The sequence below is a fragment of the Hakea prostrata genome, unplaced genomic scaffold (assembly GCF_041222555.1).
Source record: "Hakea prostrata isolate BN-2017 unplaced genomic scaffold, UWA_Hpros_2 contig_184, whole genome shotgun sequence".
Taxonomy (NCBI): Eukaryota; Viridiplantae; Streptophyta; class Magnoliopsida; order Proteales; family Proteaceae; genus Hakea; species Hakea prostrata.
In genome coordinates this window covers 65644-86036 of record NW_028291303.1, presented here as the reverse complement: position 1 = coordinate 86036, position 20393 = coordinate 65644, and the positions used below count along the sequence as shown (strand labels likewise).

General features: G+C 43.2%; 1 protein-coding gene across 1 annotated transcript; it reads right to left on the bottom strand.

Moving 5' to 3' along the window:
• Positions 1 to 14834: 14834 nt before the first annotated feature.
• Positions 14835 to 17271, bottom strand: LOC148998694 (pentatricopeptide repeat-containing protein At2g34400-like). Its single transcript, XM_089141780.1, has 2 exons — positions 16264 to 17271; positions 14835 to 15953 (listed from the first exon to the last, which is right to left on the bottom strand). The coding sequence occupies exons 1-2, from the start codon at positions 17184 to 17186 to the stop codon at positions 15002 to 15004; spliced, it is 1875 nt and encodes a 624-aa protein (XP_088997906.1). The 5' UTR covers positions 17187 to 17271; the 3' UTR covers positions 14835 to 15001.
• Between the last annotated feature and the right edge of the window lie 3122 nt (positions 17272 to 20393).

Genomic DNA, 20393 nt, shown 5'->3' with positions numbered 1-20393 from the left:
ATATAACAAAATAAAAAACATCTCAAAAATATTTAAGGTTGGGAGAGACACCCAAATTGAAGTTATAGTTAGATAGTTACAGTAATTCTAATACCCTTATTGACTTGTGATTTTACAATATTATTCTTAACCACTTGCCTGTAATTTATTACTATTATTTTTATTATTATTATTAAGTTGTAGATTTTGATGGATTTTTATCCGAGTCTAGTTTTAACACCATCTACTGTTCTCTCTTTCTTTAATTTTTCACAAATGGTCATGAAGATGAAACCATCGGCGTTAATGATCTCCTCTTTCCTTTTCTAGATTTTACCGAACATCAAACATTAGTAATCTCCTCCGAGGAGAAATCACTCTTATTAGAAGGGTATGAGGCAGCTTTACTACTCTTTTTCGTTAAAACCACGCTTCTTGTTAAAGCAAATAGGACACCTTCCTACCTGTTCTGCCAAGCCAAAGTTGCTGATCTACCACTCTTGTTGCTGCAATATGAAGAACAAACAAGGCCTAAATCAAAAGCATAAATCGATGTAGAAAAGAATAGAAATCATTAACAATAACTACTCACTATTTGCATCCGACGCCGTTGTGCTCCAAATGTCCATAGCAAATTCCAAGAATCCAACATATGTAACTCGCTTCTCCTTTGATCAATTTGGCAATGCTAGCATCCTCCATATTATAGTAGTCCATTGTATGTAACACTTTACCATCTTAACACCTCCTCACCCTTCATTTTGGTGGAAACTCTAGAATGTTTGGTACATCACGGAATCGCAAGACATAGAGGAATGCAAATTCCCCTTGAAAATTGTGTTCTTCTCATAATTAACCTTTTTGAGAAATGGGTACCTAAAACTTACTACCAGAAACTAAAACTTTGTTGAAAGCAATGGGTACCTAAGTCGTTTGATCATGGGTGGGTATATATATATAATAAAATAATAATTAAAAAAAAGAATACAACTTTACAGTAACAGCCACCCAGATTTGTTTGTATTATCAAAATAAGCAATGCACCCCAACGATTCTTACGGGTTATCTCTTTTGACCACGAGAAAAAGAAATAAGAGCAGATTAGGTTGCTCTTGGGATTTACCACGGCTGAAACAGGATGAAAGGTTCTTGCTAGGTTCATTGAGTCTTTAAAATCATAAAATGCATTGATGGAGCTTTTTCTTGTTTGCAATTTTCTTGTTTTTAGTTTTGGTTCGATGCAAGGTTTTAGCCATAGAATCTAATTTGTATAGTCATGAGAAGAGAGTACTCAGAAAAGATAAGGGAAGAAGAGGAAAAGGAGAGAGAAACAATTAGGTTTAAAAATGTTTTTGGTCTTTAGGAAAATTAGAGGCAAGTGGTTAAGGATAATATTGTAAAGTTGCGAGCCATTAAAGATAATGGAATGTACCATTGTGCCAATTTAAGAAACATTTTGGATGTTTCCTTAACTTGATACATGTTGGGGGGGTGTCTGCGATTTTGCTATATATTTTGTCATAAAACCAAAGAATTTGAAGAAAAGTAAACTATTGATAATCGCTATCATTCAATTGTTTTTTATTTTTTTTTGGTTGAAAGATATTACACCCCGAGGAGTAGTTTGGATCTATCGCATGTATCCGAACCCGAGTCTCGTATAGTATTCTTTTTGATCGATTGATCCGTCCCTCACCTTGTATGGTAGTGAGGTTTATATAGAGTGTACCTTCGAATCTCCTTCGTTGGATGCACTCGAGCCTTCTTCGGGTAGTCGTTGGATCTTATCAATAAGATCCGTTGAGCGATAGACTTCTACTAGTTTGGGCTAGTAGAGGACTCCCGAGATAACCGTTAGGTTATGCGATAGTTATCCCTTTGATGATGATTATCCGCAGCCGTCGCTTGAGTCTGTCATCATCGGGGTGATTACCCTAATCCATAAGTAAGATTAGGGCACGCTTGCAGCCGAATAATCTTTCTTCTTCAAAGAAGCCATCTTCTGATCCGGTTCGCTTCGGGAGCGATTCGGTTTTCTCCGTCTCGACCGGGGTCGAGGGTCGGACCAGGTATGAACCCGGTCCGATCATAAACTCTCCATATCACGAGCCCCCTGCACTGCTGCTTCGGTCGATCCCGAGGGCTTGGTTTTTAATCGGGTTCGCTCGTCAGTGATGATCTCCGCGTGCTTCATTAAATGTCATATCACATTTAATGCGGTGGTCACTTTTCCTCGAGCGTTGTGAGTGTAAGGCCACATGTCTTCGTTGCAGCTTGATCCGTCGTGGCTCACGCCATCCAAGCGACGGTTTCCGAACGCCTATTTCGGATTCGTGGAGTTCAAACTTTCAAAACGTCTTTGAATCTTGATCGTTGATTTTGAATCAATCTCGATCGTTCGATTCCCGAACACTCGTACGGGAGTTTTAAAAGCGGTTCGTTGTCCTCGTAGGTTTCATTCTTCCCGTCTGGAATTTGAACCTTTGTTGTCCGCTTTCGCGCCTTCCCGCTCTCAAGCTTCCGTCTCACCGAATCAGCAAGTTTACCGGTCTTTTCTTTTTGTAGTTTATCAAAACGAGTAATGGCGGACGATAGGGCTTCTTTAGTACCCCATGTTGGTGATAGCAAAGATGCTTTTGCTTCTCCCCGCTCCCCGAACAATCGGATAGTGATAACAAAACCCTAACCGTCCTCCGGGCAGAGTTCGCCGAAGTTTCTCAAAAAGGTTTTGAAAGAAAAACCGAAACTTCCCCCGTCCTTGTCGAGTCCGGATCTTCCAAGATCGTCGAGTCTTCTAGGCAGCCTCAAACCTCCGGGTCCAATGGTGGGCCTGGCTCTGCTTCCTTCCATTTATAATGGAGAAACCCTTCTTTCAACTGTCCAAGATTTTGACCTTCCTTCCTCATATCAAGTTAGGGCTCCCCACCCCGATGAGAGGGTTGATTCATCCCTTTCGGGTGAATTTTCTCCCGTACATAGATGCACCGGAAAGCGGGGTTCGCTTTCCTTTTTTAATCCTTTATTCTCCGCAGCTTTGAATCACTGGAACATTTGTCCCGGAATGCTCCTCCCCAATAGCCGGCGTCTCATCGTCGGCTTCTTGGGTTTGTGTTTTGAGCTTGGCATCACGCCATCTCTTTCTTTTTGTACATTTTCATGTTCTTTCTATCTCCCATCCTCCCGGATGGGTCTTTCTTTCCAAACGCAATAAGGCTGAACTTGATTGGAGGGGCAGCATCCTTGTCAAAGGAACTTGCCCTTCTAACCACAAAAGATGGCGCGAACGATACTTTTTCTCGTCGAGCGCCTCCATCAGATCTTAACTTCCCGACCACCCGGAGGAGGTTTACTTCTTCGTCCGAAAGTAACCGGGGCCTTCCCTTATCCAAAGAAGACGAGGCGGCCATCAGGAAGATCAAATCCATTCCGTGGTATCAAGAGATACATGGATATGAAATGGAGTATAACTCCATCCTTCAGTACTGGGGCTTGGCTCATTGTGAGCTTCTAACCATCATCCTTTGATTTGACTCAAGTGATATGTCTTGAATTCCGATTCTTGTCCTTCTTCTTTGCAAAGGCCTCCCCGAACGAACCCCGAAAGCCTCGCGGGTGAAGGCCGCTAGGGCCGTTGTGACAGCCCGAGCAACGATCGCCTGTGGTCTTGACTCGCAGATCAAGAGGCTTCTCTTCCTCTCCCGACCCCTCTTACAGGGGTATCAGGAATATCAGGCCTGTAGCTGATGCTTCGGGTAAAGGGAAGAAACCAATGGTGGAGAGGGCTAACGTCTCCTCCTCCGTCCGAACCAAGAGGAGGCATGACACAATTGATGCTCCCTCCAACAAAAAATCCAAAGCTTCGACGGATGGTGAGGAAGTCTTCATCCCCCGTGGGACCCCGAAGATGACCGACAGGGTCACTCGGGATCCCGAGAAAGCCGCAGAGTGGAGCTCCCTCGCCTTGCTCCTTCGATCGCCAGAGTTTGAAGCCCCGGATGACACCTCCCTTGTTAGTCAATCTACAAGGTAACGGTCTTCTTGCTTACTTATGTTTTCATAATTTCTTATGACTTCTTCCGATATCTTCCGTCTTCCCAGGAATGCCGTGTTGAGCTTTTATCAACACATGGAAGCATTGAGCCGGGTTGGTCGCACCAGCTCCTTGCCGCAAACTTGTGAAGAGAAATTGGCCAAGGCCAATTCTCGAAATAGACCACCGGATCGCAGCCTACCGTGGAGCTGCAGAAAAAGCATGAGGAAGAAGTGATCTCCCTCAAGGAAACTCTTGAAGCTTCGAGAATTCGTGTCTCTCGCCGCCGAGCGCGAGGCCGGAAGCAAAAGGCAGCTGCCACGTTGTTTGGTGACAGCCTTGAAATCAAAAGTAGGGAGCTCGAAGAACATCCGAGTTGGCAATCCCTAGCAAGCCCGAGCATATAAAGCCGCACCTTCGGAAGGAGTGCATTCGGAAATACCCGAACAGCCGTACCTTTCTCCGAATTGCTAGGTTTCTACAACATTCAAAGCTTATCGCATGGGGCGTAACGACGTTTGGGGAGCAGATCCTTGGAACGATCCCCGACTTCGACACCGCTCCTTTTCGTGAGGTATGCCACCCGGAGGTCTTCGGGAAAGTTGGTATGGATCTCCCAGACTGGGCTCAGGGAGTAGATGATCCTTTTCCAACTGACCCTCAATATGAGGCATATCTAGATGACGAGCCGGCACTTCCAGAGGAGAAATCACAAGCCGAGTCTCAAGTTGTTGCTGTAGAGGATTCAGCCGATGCCACTCTTGAGGAAGGCTCTTCTCATGGTCCCGAGAAAAGTCCATCCCGACCAGGGTCCCTCGGGCAACAATGAAGAAAAGGCTTAGGGAGTTGTTCTTTTGTAAAGATGTACCCTCAATTTAATGAATAGACATTTCTTTATTCATGTTGGCCTCAAAATTTCCCCCGTCTCCTCGCCGAAGTATTGCCTTGAATATCAAAGTATTAATGATAAAACTTATCACTTAACTTTTCATTCCTCGCCGAATAATGATCTTATAAAAATATTGTGAAGATGCGTTTCGGGAAGATGCGCTAATCTTCCCCACTACTTCATTTATTGCAAAGTCCGCACGTTTCCCTTCCCGCGAAGTTCAAACGTTTTCCGCGCTTTTTGTGTACCATTCATTGTTTCCAATGAATCGGAAATACATCCATTATTTTAATGGCAAGTGCGACGATTGGAGGTTTCTCTCGCATCAGTGCTCGCTTCCACATGTTTCCATGTGGCATCCCTTCGACCGTTGATCTTGCTTTTTGCGGATTTCGAAGCGTCGTTTCGATCTGGGTCGTCGGTTGTCCTTAGCCTTCAACCGTCGTCTTATACCCGAGGCTATTTAAAGCCTTCGTGGGTACTCTCCATCTATCCCGACTTCGCAAGATAGATTTGCTAAAGTGCCAAAGCAACCTTTCGTCCTTCGGCCCGCCTCCGTATTCCTCGTACTCCAACGACAACTCTATCCATTTCCGAACAAGTGAGTTTTTTGATTTCTCATCTCTTTCTCCTCTTCCCCCCCGAAGTAAACCGCACAGTAGTTATACTTGGGGTTTAGTTTGTTGGTCTGTCGTAAGCTTTTGGAAAACTAGGGTTTCCCCATTGTTGTGTCGTTTATTTCTCAGACCGATACGGCTGATTTTTTTGTTGTTTTGCATAGTGGCTCCCAAGATCAACCCGAACTTTATCAGAGCAAAATCTCGTAAGAATAGCGTTCCGTCGATGGTGGTTGGGGCCAGTGCGGTGGTTTCAGCTAGTGAATCCTCCAAGCGTAAGGCGATCGCTGGCGGTGAATCTTCAAGTCGATTCCCGCAGCTTCGTTGATGCCGTCCCCGCGCCTCCTTTGCCCGAAGTGACCGCTCGTCTTTCCCAGGAAGATCTTGATCACCCGCTGCCGATGGTGCTGCCGGCAATCCCGCCGGGTGAGCTCTTGGTGCACCCCCGAAGAAGACTCTTCGGGCATCCGAGGCAACTATGTTGGCGTCTCGATGAAGGTGCGGTCCCAAGCAGGTGCTGCTCCTATTTCTAATTCTAGTGCTTGTTTGGCATCCTCCTCCTCTCCTTCGAGTTGGAGGATTTTGCCACCAGGAAGCCCCGTCAGGTGACAAGTGATGAAGCTCAGCCTTTGCTTGGTGTTGTTCATCCTTCTCATCCTTCGCTTGAATTAGTGTCAAACGAGTTTGACAGAGCGTTGGAATGGTGTACCGCTGCTCGAATGACTTCCGAGAGCGCAGCTTCTTTCCAAACTTCCAGATGAAGTCTTTACGAAGTCACCGGTGATGTAAGTCTTTCTTCATTATCCTCTCGATTTTGAAAAATTACTTTTCTCGCTCCTCGCTAACTCGAAAGTTGTTTGCAGGAGTCTTGTTGGTAACTTCCACAACCAAGTGGAAGCAAGCATTAGACTCAAGAGGTTGAGCAATGAAGTTTCTAGGCTTCGGGAAATCTCTCGAAGCTAAAGATGTTGAGATTGCTCGCCTTCGAATCTAGCTTGGGAGGTGGCAGGAGAAAAGAATTCGATGATTGGTCGTCTTCGGTCGGATTTGGATGATGCTAGGGAGAAGATCCGGCGATCGGAGCGGACAGTTGGAAAGTCGGGAGCTAAAGGATCTCAAACATTACCCGAAAGGCAAGCCGTCGTTCCTTTGCCCGAATCCCTTCCAACCGATGTTCGCAGAGCTCGTCTTCAAGTATTTACACAAGAAGCCTTTTGTTGATATGCTGAATGCTTATAACTTGCAAAGCATCGGGATGGTGAGAACGAAGTATGGGAATCAATATTAAGGAAAGATCCTCATTTTGATACGACTCCCTATAGTGTTGTTTGCCATCCCGAAGTGTTTACCGACCCGGGTATTCCTCCTCCCGACCGGACCAAGGATAAGATTGATCCTCCACCTTCCGATCCGAGATATTATGCAATATCTGGAAGATTCTCCCTGTTTATTCTCCGCTGGAAGAAGTCAATTATGACGAGCTTGTGCCGAATGCGAGTTTGGTCGAGGACCATTCTTCTCCCGGGACAAGCCGGACAAAGAGTATGAAATTGCGGAGGATTTTCTGAATATCGAAATATTTTTGTAATCCTCATTTCTTCTCTTCTTTTCCTTGACTCCCCACCAATGGTTGACTCATATGTTTGTTCTAGCAAAGTCGCGTCGATCTTGTATAACTTGTTAACAACACCTGTAATGACTTTCTTCTTTGATCAAAGATTGTATCCAGCTCTTGTAATTATTTTGATACCGGCCTCTTTGGATCTTCCTAAGAAATAAGAAATTACTTTATCTTTGAACTTTGCTAGCCACTTGAATTGCCGTTGCGTTAGGTCTTAGTTAGGCGTGCCGAAACAATGCCTATACTTAAGGATTTCCGGAGAAATACAATAAGTCTGAGAAGGAACTCACTCGGGTTTTAAACCGATGCCTTATACTTAAGGATTTCCGGAGAAATACAATAAGTCTGAGAAGGAACTCACTCGGGTTTTAAACCGATGCCTTATACTTAAGGATAATTCAAAAATTCAATAAGTCTCGAAGGAACTCACTCGGGTATCAAACCGACGCCTTGCAAAAGGAACTCACTCGAATTTGCATCCGATGCCCCGACTTAAGAAAGTTTGAAAAATTTTCCATAAGTGTTGAAGTGTTGAACCGATGCCTTATAGTTGGATCTTGTTCTTGAATGTGGTGTATGATGCCCCCCAATCAAAAGATAGTTTGTTGAAAGCCAAAAATTGCATTGATTGAGTTGAAAATGATTACATCACGAACAAAATCGAAATCATCCTCAAGGATAAAACTTTTTGAGATGCCTAGCATTCCACGAACGATCCAACTCTTTCTGGGAATCTATGTTCTTCAGCTTGTAAGCTCCTGAACCGACCGGTTTTACAATCATATAAGGTCCTTCCCAGGAAGGGTCCAACTTTCTTTGGTGACGCGGGTCGGAAGCTAGGGTGTTTCTCAACACCAAATCTCCGGCTAAGTACCGACGATTCTTCACTCGAGTATTATAATGAGACGCTATCCTTCTTTGATAATGTTGAGTTCGTGCTATTGCCTTTGCCCGAACTTCGTCCAACAAATCAAGACTATCAAGCAGTCCTTGTTCATTCGCTTTTTCCTCGAACTCACGATCTCGTAACGTCCCCGCCATTATCTCCACAAAGCCAATGCTTCGGATCCATATGCCAACCTGAATGGAGTTTCTCCCGTAGGTGTTCGAACCGTAGTTCTATAAGCCCACAAGACATTATGTAGTTCTTCGACCCAAGAAGCTTTGTCAGCTTCGAGTCTTCTCTTTATTCCTTCCAAAGAGCGTTCGGTTAGTAACCTCTACCTGGTCATTGCTTTGGGGGTATGCTACCGAGGACATACGATGCTCGATCATATATGTTCCACAGAATTGCTCGAATTGTGGACACAATCGAACCGAGTACCATGGTCAAGGACAATTATCTTTGGAATCCCAAAGCGATAGATGATTGATTCAAGCACAAATTTCTCCACTTTTTCTCAAGAATTGTCGCCAAAGCACCGGCATCTACCCATTTTGTGAAGTAATCAATTGCTACTATCGATATTCCCGTCCGCTCGATGCCTTGGTGAATTTGCCCATGATATCAATTCCCCACATTGCAAAGGGAATAGGATTTAGAATTGAAGTCATAATTTCCGCCGGGCGCTTCGATATCGTAGCATGAATTTGATAGTTACTACATCGACGAACGTAGTCCATAGCAGCCTCTTGGATCTTAGGCCAATATAACCCAAGTCTTAGAATTTTGTGGGCCAGGGGCTCGCCACCCATGTGAGCACCACAAATTCCTTCATGAACCTCAGCCAAAGCTAATTTTGCTCCTTCGGGGCCTATACATCTCATAAGGGGTCCAGCATAAGATCTTTTGTATAGTCTCCCATTCCGAATGACAAATCTAGCCGATCGAATCTTGATCAACCTTGCCTCTACCGGATCCTCGGGTAACTTGTCATCTCTTAGATATTCGATTATTGGATCCATCCAAAGAACGTTCGCTTCAATATAAGAAATTTCTTTCTCATGATAACTTGGAAAGTTACCTCTTCAATGTAGACCGAAGGGTCTAGATTCTTTTCCTTGGCATTGGCTAGTCGGGATAGCTCATCCGCCACCGAATTTTCATTCCTCGAAATCCGAGATATCTTCAAATTCGAAATTGGTTCTGAAATGCCTACACTATCTCCCGATATTTTTGCAAGCGTGGTTCTTTAATGCCATACTCCCCCTGGACTTGGTTGACTATAAGTCGAGAGTCACTATAAATAGTAACATCTGCAATAGCTAATGCCTTTGACAACCAAAGTCCTACTATCGTGGCCTCATATTCCGCTTCGTTATTACTTGCATCAAATGCGAATCTCAAAGCATATCGAATAATAAATCCCGCTGAACTTTTTAATAGAATTCCAAATACTGCTCCCATCTTTATTACTCGAACCATCCACATATACCTCCCAAGTGGTTGGTATAATGGGATCTTCAATGGTGGGTTCCACTGGTGCAGTAGTTTCTACTACAAAGTCGGCTAATGCCTGAGCCTTGATTGCATGGGCTTAAAGCTCACTTGGAACTCACTTAGCTCAACCGACCAGATACCATCCTTCCGCACAAATCAGGTTTGTTAAGAACTTTACTAAGAGGAAAAGTTGTAAATACCTCAATTGGATGAGCCTCGAAAATATGGCCTTAGCTTCCTGGCGGCCATCATGAGAGCCGAGCTCGCTTCTCGATCTGCGAATATCTCGTCTCCGCATCTAGCAACACGTGGCTTACATAGTAAATCGGCCACTTGTTTCTTATCTTTCTCCCGAACAAGTACCGCACCGACCGCCGAAAGGGATGTCGCTAGATATAGCTGTAATATTTCCCCCTTCTCCGGTCCGGACAGGATCGGTGGCCGTCCAAGTGCTTCTTTTAATTCCTCGAAAGCTTTCTCGCACTCTTCAGTCCACTTCGCTTCCTTACCGCCCTTCAGGTCTTTAAGTGCCTTGAAGAAAGGCAAACATTTTTCTCCGGACTTGGAGATAAATCGATTTAAGGCAAGAACTCTCCCCTGTCAAACATTGTACATCCCGAACGGTTTTGGGAGCCTCCATATCAACCCGAGCTTGTATTTTGGCAGGATTTGCCTCAATTCCCCTCGTGATACCATGAAACCCAAGAATTTGCCCGAGGAGACTCCAAAGGCACATTTTTCGGGGTTCAACTTCATTTGATGTTTCCTCGATCGAGAAAACCTCGACCAAATCTGCAATGTGATTTGCTTTTGTAAAGCTTTTCACAAGCATGTCGTCAACATATGCTTCAACATTCTTTCCTATCAGCTCTTTGAAAATCTTGTTGACGGCCCTCTCGATATGTTGCTCCCGCATTCTTCGAGGCCAAAAGGCATGACCTTGTAATAATAGCTTTCACGATCAGTCATGAAAGCCGTATACTTCTCATCCTCCTTATTCATAAGGATCTGATTATACTCCCGAGTAGGCACCCATGAAACTTAAAGTTTCATATCCTGCAGTAGCATCTATCAAGAGGTCAATCCGAGGCAACGGGTAGCAATCTTTTGGGCAAGCTTTGTTTAGATCCGTATAGTCTGTACACATCCTCCACTTCCCATTCGCCTTTTTCACCATCACCACGTTGGCCAACCAAGTTGGCCACTCGATTGGTTCTATGAAACCAGAATTCTTAAGTTTTTCAACTTCGTTCCGAACGGCTTCATACTTTTCAATAGAGAAATTTCTTCTTTTCTCGTATCACCGGTTTCGCCTTAGGGTCTATCCGAGTTTGTGCTCTGCAATGGCCCGATCGATCCCCGGCATGTCCTCAGCAGACCATGCGAATACATCCTTATTCCGTTGAAGAAATAACTTCAACTCATCTTTAAACTCTTCCACTGCTCGCACCCGACATAAGTAATCTTTTTCTCATCCTCGGTACACACCTGGATTTGCTCCAGGCTTTCTCCACCGGTTCGGGCCTTTGCATCTCTCGTCTCTTCCCGATCATCTCGAACTTCTATGGGGAGGGCAGTAACCTTCCTCCGACCCTCCTTGTCTTTTAAATAGGCAACATAACACCGCCGAGAGATCTTCCGGGTCGGAGGAGACTTGACCGATTCCCATATCGCGTCGGGAATTTTATCTTCGTGTGCTTTGTCGAAACAATAGCACCTATCTTGGATAAAGATGGTCGCCCGAGAATCATATTATAGGCTGGTAGTTCCCGAACCACCAAAAAATTGATTCGGACAGTTGTTTCTTTAGGAAAACTTCCAATGGAAAGATCCAACTGAACCGATCCTTCCGCTCTGCCGCAGATGACCCCGCAAAGCCATATAGGTGTGTAGATGAGGGTTTCATCAAGTCTTGATCCACCTTCAATTTTTGATACACTTCGTAAGAAATTAGGTCAGCTGCAGACCCTGTATCAATCAATACTCTATGCACTTCTCGCCGTGCAATCTCTACCTTGATGACTATAGCATCATCATGAGGTAAACAAACGTCTCTTTCGTCTTTTTCGCTAAAGGTGATAAAATCTTCACCATTCAGCATCTTCCGCTTCTGCGCCTCTCCGGCTCCAACAAATTTGGATTTGGTTTTTAAACTCCGGAATGATTCGGGCTCTGGACCCCCGAAGATGGTAAGGATCGGTGACCGAGTAGCAGCTTCAATCACCTCCTTGCCTTTTTTAGACTTCGGGGCCTCCCTCGATCGTTCTGAACTAACCAAACGATTCCTTTTAGGGGCAGCCGCACATGGCCCACGTGGCTCCTCCCTTCTCCTGCTAACAAAACTAGACAGATGTCCCTGAGATATCAATCTCTCAATATCTGCCTTCAGATGACGACAGTCATTAGTGTAATGACCATAGTCCTTGGTCTCCTTCACGGAAATTCTGATCAACATTCCGGTCTTCAGCCATTCTTTGGTCACGTGGTATTTGATCACGTGGCAATGCACGTCTCCCTGAATCGTGTTGATCAGGTTCTTGTGGTAAAACCACCCGTCTGGTGAGCACACGGAGTGCTTGGCTCACCTCCAAGAGTTGAATCTTTACCTGATCCAATTGATCTTGGATTGTATCAGGAGGAAGATTACGTCCTCCCTGGCCATCATCCACCTCGATAGGATTTTGGCTTTCCTGGGAATATCCGGATTATTCACCCTGGTATCTCGAACACCGGAATTGCGTTGTGCAGCGGCTGCTGCGGCTGCTGATCTAGTCACCATGGCTTTTTCAAGTCTTTCCCACAGACGGCGCCAAATGATGCGTCCAAAATCTGCTCAGCCCTTGGATCTCCACGTGATGTCCTCGCAAAACGAAAGCGTCGGATGTGGCCCGACCGGGCGGGGTCGGGAGTCCACCTCCGAAGGCTAAGTCGCTTGATGAACTTAATCACAAACGGCTCTGCTAGAAGCACAGAGCTAATGAATGAAGAAACGGGAAAGGTGATCTAGATAGCGGAACGCCGATAGTTTGGATCTATCGGTATGTATCCGAACCCGAGTCTCGGATAGTATTCTTTTTGATCGATTGATCCGTCCCTCACCTTGTATGGTAGTGAGGTTTATATAGAGTGTACCTTCGAATCTCCTTCGTTGGATGCACTCGAGCCTTCTTCGGGTAGTCGCTGGATCTCATCAATAAGATCCGTTGAGCGATAGACTTCTACTAGTTTGGACTAGTAGAGGACTCCTGAGATAACCGTTAGGTTATGCGATAGTTATCCCTTTGATGATGATTATCCGCAGCCGTCAGTTTGAGTCTGCTGTCATCAGAGTGATTACCCTAATCCATAAGTAAGATTAGGGCACGCTTGCAGCCGAATAATCTTTCTACTTCAGCAAGCCATCTTCTGGATCCGGTTCGCTCGGGAGCAATTCGGTTTTCTCCGTCTCGACCGGGGTCGAGGGTCGGACCAGGTATGAACCCGGTCAGATCATAAACTCTCCATATCAGTAAGGATGAAATCTCTGGATGTCACCTCATATCCATAAATCTAGAGATTCATGTTTTTAGCGTAAAAATGTGAATCTCTAGATTTCATGAATCCAAAGATTCACACAACCAAACAGGTATAAATCTCTAATTTGTGAATCCAGAGATTTCAAATCTGTGGATTCATGTAAACAAACAGACCCTAAGGGCTGGACGGATGGCAATTGCTGTCTAAGGAGAAGGGTGATGACAGTCGCAGCAACAGAATTGAAATTGAGGATAATATTACGCTCACTGCCCCTATACCATTGGTTTAGGAAAAAAGCCTAGTAGCCTACCATCAAACACTGACAAGGTGAATTTCCCCTCGATCAATGATGGCAGGACATCAGGGTAATGTTGTTATCCTCTACCCGAAATGGACCCACTGGATGAAGTCTTAAATTATGACTATGAATAACTCATATTATATCGGTAACAAACAGTAACAAACTTTATCACCTGGGAGAGCTATTCGGCCATAGTGTAGATTATGCTACTTAAGGGTGTTGGGCTGCCAATGTTATCTCACCTTCAAGTCTCACAGAGAAGACAAATCATCACTTAAGTCCAAGGATATGTGTTCAAAGAATATTGACCAATAAGCTTCCCAACTATGATAACTTAGATGTCATCTTTGTTCAGAGAAACACCATATTTTGACACGAAACAAATAGATACCTGAAAGAAAATAACATATGTGAACATTAAATGAATTGAGTGTACCAAATAATCCATAAGAAGGTGAACCACATACATAAAAGAAAAGGCTTCTCAGGTTACACAGTAGCCCATCAAAAGACTTTCAAGAACGGGTTCCTTTTTACCTTCTGTTGCGCTTCTTCTACTTCCACTTAAATGGTTTCCCTGATATTGTTGGACTGAATTCTTCTAAAAGGTGAACCACATCGAAGGAAACATGGCATATCAAGAGGTTCATCTTCTACTTCATGTTAGGGAGTTGAAACAGTGTTCTTTTCTTCTCTTTGGGCCAACCAAGATCAACAATTCTCGAGTGTGTATTCTTTGGAGATGTTCCTCTGTTTCAGCTACTCCTTACTCAGATCAATCCAGACAAAGTCTCTGGTGACTCTCAATATCTCCTTCCACTCCTGGTACATTCTGGACAGTAGTAATGCATATTGATCAGTTCCCTGCCCGCTTATGCAGTAGTGACGGGACATCACAAGTTTCAGTTTAACATGCATAAGCAATCCGTCCTCACAACATCAAGATTGATGGTGTCATGGTGATGCGATTCTCTGACTTTAGCTCAGGTGTGCAATAGAAGATTTGCAATTAATCGTATAAGATGACAAGTAGAAACCTCAGAGCAGAAACTTTCCTTCTCAGGATTAAAAACTAGCAATCACCAACACCAATTGTTTGCAGCTTTTCCCATGAGCACAAGACGAGCATGAGACTTGCGTGGAGTAATTTCTGGATAGCCACTCGATTATGATATATTTATCCAGAATTAAAGGTTAAAAAATAAAAAATAAAGCCATGCATTAACTTTAATGAGCAAGTGAAAAAATATTTTATCCTCCAGTCATTACCTTCCATGCAGAAATTCAAAGCATTTAGGTGCTGGGCTACCGCGACTCTTCAGAAGGCTTTGCAATGACCTGAAAACCATACAAGGAAACAAACTTAATAGTGGAAGGAAAAGTAAAATACTTTAATTAAAAGAAACATATTTAATAAGAATGAATTTTACCTTCAATTTGGTGATCGGACTGTTTACCTACCCAGCTTGATGCACTATGGAATGTAGATAAAGCACAGTTTGTAAATGGAATGAAATATTTCCTCATTCCATGAAGCCATGCAGATGTAGTTCTAAGGAGGTCAGATTGGTTACTTATCCTGATAAAATACGCAACTGCAAAAGCATTTTTATGGATTTGGTTGACGCAGATGAAACCTTTCCATCTTCCCTCTATACAAAGTTCCCTCTATACAAAGTTGATTTTTGGGGAGTAACCCTCCATCTTCATCTCCACAGTTAGTAAGTCAATAACACAGTAAATTTCTCCTGAATTAAGATACAAACCCTCACCTGCACGAAATTCATGCACTTTATTCTTGATCTCAATCCAGCTGCAACCAGGAGTCTTAGTGACACCCCTCTCCCTCATTAGCAATCTCATTCTTGCTGAATCATCCCACCTCTTTGATTTTGCAAATATCTTAGATGAAATAATGTAGTTTCCAGAATTTGAAGGCTCCAAGTCCAGAAGCAGGTGCATTACACGTTCACCAACATCTGCATTTCCAAAATTCCGACAGGCAGCAAGGAGTGCCCCTAATACAACTGCATCAGGCTTTTCAGGCATCTTCTCAATGAACTCCCATGCTTCCTTTAAATATCCAGCACGTGCCAAAAGATCTACCATACTAGAGTAGTGCTCTAACTTTGGGACCAGCCCAAATGAGGGCCCCATCATTTGAAACCACCTACGGCCCTCATCAACCAATCCAGCATGCACACATGCAGAGAGCACACCCACAAATGTGATGTCATCTGGATGTATATCTCCACCTTCCTCCATCATTCTCTTAAATAGTGACAATGCCTCCAGGGCATGCCCATGAACAGCAAGGGCAGAAATCATGGCATTCCAACAGACCACATTTTTTTGGGGCATTTCTGCAAAGATTTTGCGGGAGTGGTCTAGGCTTCCACACTTGGCATACATATCTATTAGGCCTGTTCCGACATAGATATCATATTTTACACCTTTTTGTGATGCATATGCGTCTACCCACTTTCCAACATCAAGGGCCCCTATGGAAGCACAAGCTGATAGAACTCCAATCAATGTGATCTTATTAGGTTCCACATCTGTTTCCCTCATAGAATGGAATAAAGTGATTGCTTCATCTGATGCCCCATTTTGTGCATATCTGTTAGGACAGGTTTAGTAAAAAATTGGTAAAACTGTATAGATAATTAAGAAATAGAACTACTAAAAATTATCAAGTCTCCACCATGTAATTTGATTGTGTGTCTATGTTTTGTGGTGGCCACCATGTAATTTGATTGTGTGTCTATGTTTTGTGGTGGAGCTTGCTTCTTCTTCTTTTTTTATTATTTTATTATTTTTATTTATTTTTCTTTTTTTTGGGGTTTTTTTTTTTTTTTGGGGGGGGGGGGGGAGAGAGGGGAAAAGTAAAGATATAGTAATAGGAAAAATTCAATTGAAGGAGTACTTACCCTGTTATCATGGCATTCCATGTGATAATATCTTTCTTCAACATTTTATTGAAAACTTTCCTGGCTGAATCAAGATCCCCACATTTCGCATACATACCAATCAATGAAGAGCCCACATAAGAATTCAACTCGAGTTTCTGTTCCTCCACAATCCCGTCGATCCATCTTCCCAAACTCAAATCTCCCAAGTCCCCACATGCTGCTAGAACACTCACTAGAGTCATTTCATTTGGCTCAAAACCTGCCAGTTTCATTCTCCTATACAAAGTCACTGCCTCGGTAGCAAAACCCATTTTAGAGTACCCAGATATCATTGAATTCCAAGAAACTAAGTCCCTCTCAGTAATTTCATCAAACACCTTCCGTGCATCACCCAACTCACCACACCTTGAATACATGGTAATCAATGAATGGCTAACGTGGCAATCAGAATCTAGCCCAGACTTGAAAATCAATGGATGTGCCCTCCTACCATGGTCTAATGACGGGAGGTTTGCACAGGAGATTAGAAGAAATGGGTAGGTGAAATTATTTGGTTTTTGACCCGAGAACTTCATTAGGTAATAAAATTCAAGCGCGAGAGAAAACTTTTGCCATGTATTAGTTAGCCCACGAATCATGATATTGTAAGAAAAGTCATTAGGTTCCGGTATTTGAGAGAAGAGGACTGAAGCATAGGAAAAATCTTTGAGATCCACCAGCTTGGGGAGAAGGAAATTGTGTATATCTATGCAGTTGATGAGCATCTGCGAGTGGATTTGTTTCAATGTTTTGGATGAACTGCACTGCTTCAAGAGAGATAGGAGCATCTTAGCAAGATCAAATCGGTCAGGATAAGAATAAGAATAGATTTTTGAGTCAAAAACGAAAGAACGGTAAACGATGAGTATTGAGGGTTTGGATTTTCGAACCATACGAGCCATCTTGTGTGACGTTGTAAACCGTGATGCGCGTTGTCTAGAGAGAAGACTCACACAGCGTGAGAAAGAGATATGAAAGAGAAAAAAGAAACCGTTAAATTCGTTATTTGAGCTTTGGGCATTTTCAGAGTTTGATATTTTATTTCTCGACCAAGGATTTCATACACTGCCGGTGCAGATGTAAAATCATGCATGTCATGTCCCTCTTTAAAGTATCCACGGTATGATAAGATCAATGGAGGGTTGGTAGAGTAGTAAGATCCATACTTCTCAGTGAAGAGGTCGGTTCGACCCTTGCGGATGACAAAGCTCCCCCCTTAGTGTTATGAAAAGTGAATCTCTGATCTCATTAATGAGACCATGTGATATATTTATAATACTATTTAATAACTACATCATATTAAAAACAGATAATATTACATTTAATAGTCTAAGGTTTATACTCTCTCCTAATGCCCTCCCGCAAAATCAAGGGTCCTTCAAGGAGCTTGAGTTTGGAGCGAAGAAGACGGAAGAGTGTGGGAGAGAGACCGTTGGTGAGAAAATCAGCCAACTGATCATGAGTGGAGATAAAGTGAACTAGAAGATCCTACTTGGCAACTTTATCCCGAACAAAATGAAAATCTACCTCAATGTGCTTCGTGTGGGCATGAAAAACAGGATTCACAGAGAGATAGGTAGAACCAATATTATCACACCACAGAACCGGTGGTGAAGGCGAAAGAATACCCAACTCGGCAAGCAAAGATTCAATCCAAGTCAATTCAGTAGTTGCAAGAGCCAAAGCACGATATTCACTCTCTTTACTAGACCGAGCAACAATGTGTTGTTTGCAAAACTGCCAGGAAACCAAATTAGAGTCGAGAAAAATGAGGCAGCCGCCATGGAATTTTCGATCATCAGGGCAACCCGCCCAGTCAGCATCTGAGTAGGCCTCTAAAGAAGAAGAGGAAGATGGAGTGATGTGTAACCCATAAAGGATAGTGCCTTTAGATATCGTAGTAGTCTCTTAAGAGCAGTCCATTGAGCCTCAGTCGGAGAGGCAAGAAATTGACACAACTTGTTGACCGAAAAGGATAAGTCTGGACACGTCAAAGTGACATATTGAAGTCCCCCAACAAGACTTCGATATAAGGAAGGATCATCCAAGAGCTTACCATGGTCAGAAGATAAATGACACGTGGGCACAATAGGAGTGGATATAGGCTTAGCATCAAGTAATCCAGCCCTATCAAGAAGAGAAGTAATATACTTTTGTTGAGACAAAAGAATTCTGATGTCCATAGGAATCAATTCCACTCCCAAAAAATAACGTGCTAAACCCAAATCTTTAAGCGCAAATTCTGAAGACAAGGTTGCCACCAAAGTATCAATTATAGCTTGAGCACAGGGTCCGGTGATGAGAATGTCATCAACATACACTAAAACATAAAGTGTAGCAAAAGCATGACAACGAATAAACAGAGAAGTATCAGTTTTAGACCCAACAAAACCCAATTGATGAAGGAAAGTACTTAAGCATTGAAACCATACACGGGGCACCTATTTAAGCCCGTAAAGAGACTTTTGCAACTTGCAAAACATGAGAGGGAAAACGAGTATCCACATAAACCCGGAGGTTGATGCATGTAAACGTCCTCAGTCAAGGTACCATTGAGAAAAGCGTTGTTCACATCTAGTTGGCGAATAGACCATTGAGAGGAGACTGCCAAAGTAAGAATAATCTGAATGGTAGTGGGTTTAACCACAGGACTAAAGGTTTCATCATAGTCCAAACCATACTCTTGGGTATACCCCTTTGCCACTAATCGAGCCTTGTGACGCTCTATTGTACCATTTGATTTGCGTTTGATCTAAAAAAGCCATTTACATGCTATAACCCGTCGATCCAAGGGAGGTTGAACAAGATCCCAAGTATGATTAGCAAGTAAGGCATTGAACTCAACATCCATAGCGTGGCGCCAAATACTTGACTTAACGGCTTGTGTGTAACAAGAGGGCTCAGTATCTAAAGGTCCAGCCATAACTAGAGCAAGAGGGGCAGGATACCTAGAGGCGTAGAAGCTCTTTGGGACCTTGGCAATACGGGTCCCATCTTGACTTCGAGTTACCATTTAATGTAAATGAGTAAGAGGGAGCTCATTATGACAATTAGTGAGAACCACACTTAGTATGGGTATCCAATGTAGTAGTGGGCCCACTAGGACCATTAATACCAGTAGAGGAAGAATTAAAAGGTATAAAATGTCCATGAACATTCCCATATTTATTTACATCACTGTGAAACAAAAAATCAGCCCCAGTTGAGTTAGCACCATTCAAACCAGCATTATCAAATGAAGGCCCAATAGTAGTAGAGGGCCCAACAGCTTTAGTAGATGGCCCAACAAGTGTAGTAAATGACCTAAGAGCTATAGAAGATGGCCCAACAGCAAGTAGTAGATCGCCCAATAGCTTTAGTAGATGGCCCAACAATAGCAATAGGTGGCCCAATAGCTTTAGTAGAGGGCCCAACACCAGTAGTAAATGATCCAACAGCATTAGTAGATGGCCCAACAACTTTAGTAAATGATCCAACAACATTACTAGATGGCCCAACAACTTCAAATGAAGGCATCTCCATGTAGCTAACCAACTCAGCAGTGGTAATGGCAACAGGATGAGCAGAGTGACCATTCTTCGTAGGGAAAGTAGTAGGTACAGCAACATTGAAGCCATCACAAGTTGCATCATGTAGCTCATTAATAGATTTTTCCTTAGAAATAGAAGAACCAAGCACAAAAGAGACATTAACAGGACGTGTAACAAGTAGTGGAGAAGTGCTAGATGATGAGACAGTAGGAGAAATATAAGATTTGAAAGGATAAAGGGTTTCATCAAAGATCACATGACGAGAGATGACAATCTTGTCAGTACTCAATTGCAAGCACCTATACCCATGATGTCTAGGACTATATCCAACAAATACAAAAGCTAAAGAACGATATTCCATTTTGTGTTTGTTAAAAGGTCTCAAGAAGGGATAACAACAATAGCCAAAGGATTTAAGAAATTGATAATCAGGAACTCTTCCAAAAAGTTTGTGTAAAGGAGAATCATGTTGTAAAATAGTTGTAGGAAGACGATTAATAATGAAAACAGCAGTAGAGTAAGCTTCTGCCCAGAATTTTAAGGGCATATCAGAGTGAGCAAGTAAAGAGAGACCCATCT